We start from the raw sequence: 5,231 nt of genomic DNA, 5'->3' as shown, positions 1-5,231 counted from the left end.
GTGGAGAAGCGATTAGCAGCCGACAAGCTAGCAGGCAGCGCTTTTTGCCACCGGGTGGTGTCGCTGTACCGGGCAGCTGTTTGGTAACGACGACGCACCCTATAGCTATCCGTGTCAGGTCCCATCTCCCATGAGCCCGTGACGGGTACGCCCGCGATCGAGCCGGACCTGCGCCGGCCGGCCGGCCGGGTTGTTGTGTGCGGCACCGTCTCATTTATCGTGGGCTAGCACCACTCATCGATCGATCAGGCTCTCCGGCCCCCGTCACGTCGTCGTCTGCTGCAGATAAACAACGATGGGATATGCATGGGAACGTAAACGGAGAAGATCCCGCGTCCATGTTCTATGTACTCCAGGTTCGTTCAGAACGCCGTACACCCAACTCGCGTAATCTCGCACGCGTACATGCATGCATGCATGCTCTAGCACATATCGAATAATGTGGTGTACTCGTGTACTGATGCGCGTACAGACCAGGAAAACCTTAGCTTCCACAAGCAAAAAATCAAAAACTTGCCAAACTTCATGTACCTGACCAGCGTTATCAGAACCTACTCTACTGATGAATATCTATCGATCGTTTGATTGAGCAGACGCAGAGATCGTTTTATTTCTCAGCGTGTGCCGCGTCTCATCACCGGCCGTATCTTTCTGTCACACAGTTACACGACTACATACACGAGTTAATGTGCACATCCAGTCGGCCATCCATCAACACCGGCAGACCGATCGATCGCTCGCCATCAGCCTTAACTGTAGCCTACAGGTGCTGCTGTTCGCGGTGGAGCCGCTCGTGCCAAGGTCAAAACGAGACGAGAGCAAGGGCCGGCAGCTCCATCGGTCGACTTGCCCAGACAGCGGCAGCGCCAGGGCAGCTACTTGCCGGACCACAGGCCAGGTCCGCTGGATCTGCGTTGCGTCGGAGTGGCCACGGGTCAGGCTCCTCGCCACCTTTGACCTTTCATCCCCTTCCCTTCCCTTCCCTGCGAAACTATACGTTACCACTCTTGAGAGTCTTGACTTGCCCCTGTTAGGAACTCACCTATATATAGTTTTGAATAGAGAAAGTGGTACCACGTAAAGCACGGATTGCTATTTTTTTCATTATACAACATTTATAGTTTTCTTTGAATTGTTTTTGTAAATAGTTTTTTTTTTATTTTGTTTAGTTGTATTTGTCACCTCTTTTATTCCATCAAATATACGTATACATCGACGCGAACAACCATATAACCACTGTTGTCTTTATTTCATCTTTTTTTTTTCTCGCTCGTATTTTTGAGTTGCCTCTATCCTTCGTCTTCTTCTAAATTTGAACTCTAAACCACCTTGTACGTTATATTGGGCATTTTTTTTTGCTATAATATTTTTGGTTTCATCACAATTCTATTGAGGCTAGTACGACCTTAAGCAATCCCTCGCCGCCTTTGTCGTCAACATCCATCACGTCTCAAGCCTTGCCAAAGAAATTATGGATGAGCCATCATTGATGGTTTGTTGATCTCATACCCTGTGACCCATGTACTTTGCTGCACTGATGTCAATCATGACATGGTTATATTTGTATCCACTTATTACTATTTTTTTTATTGATTTTGATATAATGCTTGTTTTCACTCGCTCGACTTCATGTGAAAAAAATATGATTTTTATATAATGGAGAAATGAGAGGGAAAGAGAGATGGAAAGAACACAGAGAGAGAGGCTGACATATGGGCCCATTGCCAGATCTGCAAAACCAGCTTTGAAATGGTTTTAGTATTCGAGTTGATGGGTTTTTAGACTCAACAATAATTTTAATAAAGCACTCAGATGGACTTCATCTTATATAAATATTAACCAGGTATGCCATTATTATTATTTTGTTTTTAATGGTACAGGTATTTCGTTGAGTGTTCCATGCATATTGTATGTACATTAATATACATGACCAAGGTACTCAAACATTAAGTCATTTGCCGATTTACTTTTGTATATAGATAGTTAAATCGTTTACCTGTTTGTACAATTACAGGAGCAAAATACTCATTATTGAGTTTTAACTTTTAAGACGACTGCTGATGTGTGGAACAGTGATGTCGTGACAGATAACCCTCACTTCCCCATTTTTAGGCCTTGTTTGAATGTTGTCGGATTTATCTCAATCCACGTGTATTAGAGTAGATTAGAGTGAAATTTAATTCAAGTTCTACTCCAACTCATCCCAACATATTTGGACTGATGCGAATCCGACCACCTCCAAATAAGGCCCTTAGTTGGTTCGTTACACGAGACCGGTAAGCAATTACCGGATTCCTCACAGCGGGTCCATGCGTGTCGTCAATAAATTATACAGAACACGTAATATTCCCCATCTTCCAATCTCCTTTAATTGCTAAACCTGGAAATCTGATTAAGAAAAAAAAAGTTCTCCCCTCGCGCCTATATAAGTTCGCCGGCCCAGCTCAAGTGCTCAACCTCTCTCCACCGCAGTTAGCAGTCGCGCACGCATCCAAACTCCTGAGTCCCTCTTCGACCGACCTCCACTTCAGCTCCACACACACCGGAACCATGGATTTCAGCGGTGAAATCGACGACTTCTCCCTGCAGCTCATCCGCGAGCAGCTTCTCGGCGGCGAGGCTTGCCTCCCCGTCGTCCCTAACGCCGCGGCGTACTCTGGCTTGTCAGTTCATCCCACGCAGGCGGCGTTCCACCAGCACGCTGCGGCGTTCTTGCCGCAGCATCAGCAACAGCAGGTCGCGTACGTCGACTTGACGAACGAGTACGCCGCGGATGCTGCCACTGCCGCCTCGCACGGCGAGGCGGCGGCCTTCCGGGCGGAGCCGGTGATGATCCGGTTCGGGGGCGAGCCTTCGCCGGTGTCGGACCCTAGCCGGAGACCGATGCTCACCATCTCTCTGCCTCCGACCTCGCACGCCTGGGGCCCGGCGGGCGCCGTGGAGGTACAGGTACAGGCACAGGCCGCGGCGGCGGCGGCCCTGGTGGACGTGAACGACTTTCGCAAGTACCGCGGCGTGCGGCAGCGGCCGTGGGGCAAGTTCGCGGCGGAGATCCGCGACCCCAAGAAGCGCGGGTCCCGCGTGTGGCTCGGCACCTACGACACCGCCATCGAGGCCGCGCGCGCCTACGACCGCGCGGCGTTCCGCATGCGCGGCGCCAAGGCCATCCTCAACTTCCCCAACGAGGTGGGCTCCCGCGGCGCGGACTTCCTCGCACCGCCACCGCCGCCGCCGCCCGCGCAGGCCGCGGCGACGACGACGTCGTCCCAGAACAAACGGAAGCTGCCGCACGACGCCGAGTCCGAGCCAGCAGCCAACAAGTCCGTCAAGGCTGAGGCGTTCGGATCGCCGGCGTCGTCCCCCGCGACGACGACGACGACAACGACAACGACAACGACCACCGCGGCCTCGACGGTGACGACGTGCTCTCCGTCGTCGGAGGCTACAGGAGCCCACCACGAGGTGTTTCCCATGACGCCGTCGAGCTGGACGTGGGAGCAGCTGGAGGGCGTGTTCGGAAGCCTGTCGCCGCTGTCGCCACACCCGCAGCTCGGCTTCCCGGAGGTCACCGTCAATTAAGCGGTTATCGAGATCGGCCGCTTAATAAGCATCGATAGGTGTAAAGACGTTAATAATTGTTAGCGGTTTTTAGTTATGCACGGCCCTGGCTTTGGACTCATCTTGAGGATTTGGCGTGGCTTTGGAGCTGCATGTGTGTGTACAGAACGAAGGGAGGTGATAGACTATTAGGGTGTATGTGTCGGTGAATTCTGAACTACACACGTGGACATAGATCAACGGCATAGATGTGGAAACATATACATAAACACGGGAGTAATTACATCACAAATGGTAGTACGTGTATAAGGTGTTTGATGTGATTTTGTACATTGCTAAGTAAAGAAAAGAGTGTACATGCATGCTTATTTAATATAGTAGTTACATACTTCGCCATATTTTTGTTGCCTTTTCATTTTCTGCTGCCATATATTTGATCAACGCGTAGATGCACGCAGGAGATCATCAACGTACAGGTACCTAGGTAAATATAAAGAATAATAATAATGAAATGATATTGGGGGATCCGAAAACCTCCGTATGGCCTGCTACTAAAAACGCCAGGCAAGTTCCTCAGCAGTGCAAAACTGCAAATGTTGATGAAACTGTAGCAAGAGATAGGATTATGTTTTTTTTAGCGAAATGATCAAAGTATTTGCCTTTTTTCAAATCAACCCAGCAAGAAGATATACGCTGGGTTTAATTTGGTACTTTGGTCTCGTGGAACTTTGCATGGGTGTTAACAGACGGCAGGTAGCAACTATTTGGTTCTACGAGTACTTTTGAGAACTTATATTTGGTTCTACGCTGGGTCTAGGACCTTGCAGTCATTTTCACCCGTCTGAACACTAGTCCATTACTTACATGATGTTTACGTTAGATGCAAAGCATTTTGACTGACGGCCCGATGCTCATCATATCAGAGCAACCATTATATGTAAGCCTTGTAAATGTTCCTTGTATACATAGAGTACATAACAAATAAAGACTTGTATTAGTAGATAGTAAGTACTGAGTACTATACCGTACCACTGTACCAGGCACAGAACAGAGAAGGTCATGCATCTTGGAAAAACAGCAGATCCATCTGTGTGTTTGCCCAGCTAATAATTAGTTGTCTCAACTTAACTACAAATGACGCATCCTTTTTCCTTTAATCAAGCGTTAGACTGTGATGTATACACTTGAGAAGTTAAGATTAGACTAAGGCGCACGCATGCATGAACGCTGAATGTCAATCGTCAACTGCTGCAAGTACGTTACGCTACGTGGTCTGAGTCTGATCAGAAGAGAATCTGGAGTTGGCAGGCATAAAAACTCTACATGAGTTTACCGCGCCACATGGCTGCTCGCGCAGTGATCAGTTGCTTCGGCGACCGGGATACTACCGTGAATGAAACAATCTACATTGGTAATCTCGTCGGGAACTCCATGGATCAGACTGACGATGGACTGTAAGTACAGTCTCTACATATAAATTATTTGTGTCTTAAACAAGCAATGCCGCCTTTCGTGCATGCATGCGTGATTTGGAGTAAATCAATCATCGCCGCATTTTTAGCATGCAAGCTCAAAATCGCAGAATGGATCAAAGCTAGGACGTGAATGCGTCGACTTTCTGGATGATTTGAAACATCTGCGTTCAACGGAGAGAAACGGCTTCCGTATGTTTG

At 48.6% G+C, this 5,231-nt stretch overlaps 1 protein-coding gene across 1 annotated transcript; it reads left to right on the top strand.

Annotated features, from left to right (window-relative positions):
* On the top strand, window positions 2,371-3,933 carry LOC8076241 (ethylene-responsive transcription factor 5). Its single transcript, XM_021460214.1, has one exon. It carries the CDS (start codon window positions 2,551-2,553, stop codon window positions 3,577-3,579), a length of 1,029 nt encoding a protein of 342 aa, XP_021315889.1. The 5' UTR covers window positions 2,371-2,550; the 3' UTR covers window positions 3,580-3,933.

Source organism: Sorghum bicolor, chromosome 4 (genome assembly GCF_000003195.3).
Source record: "Sorghum bicolor cultivar BTx623 chromosome 4, Sorghum_bicolor_NCBIv3, whole genome shotgun sequence".
Classification (NCBI taxonomy): Eukaryota; Viridiplantae; Streptophyta; class Magnoliopsida; order Poales; family Poaceae; genus Sorghum; species Sorghum bicolor.
This window is presented reverse-complemented; position numbering and strand designations above follow the sequence as displayed.

Coding starts and splice junctions, on each gene's coding strand:
- LOC8076241 (XM_021460214.1), top strand. CDS start 2,551: ATGGATTTCAGCGGTGAAATCGACGACTTCTCCCTGCAGCTCATCCGC.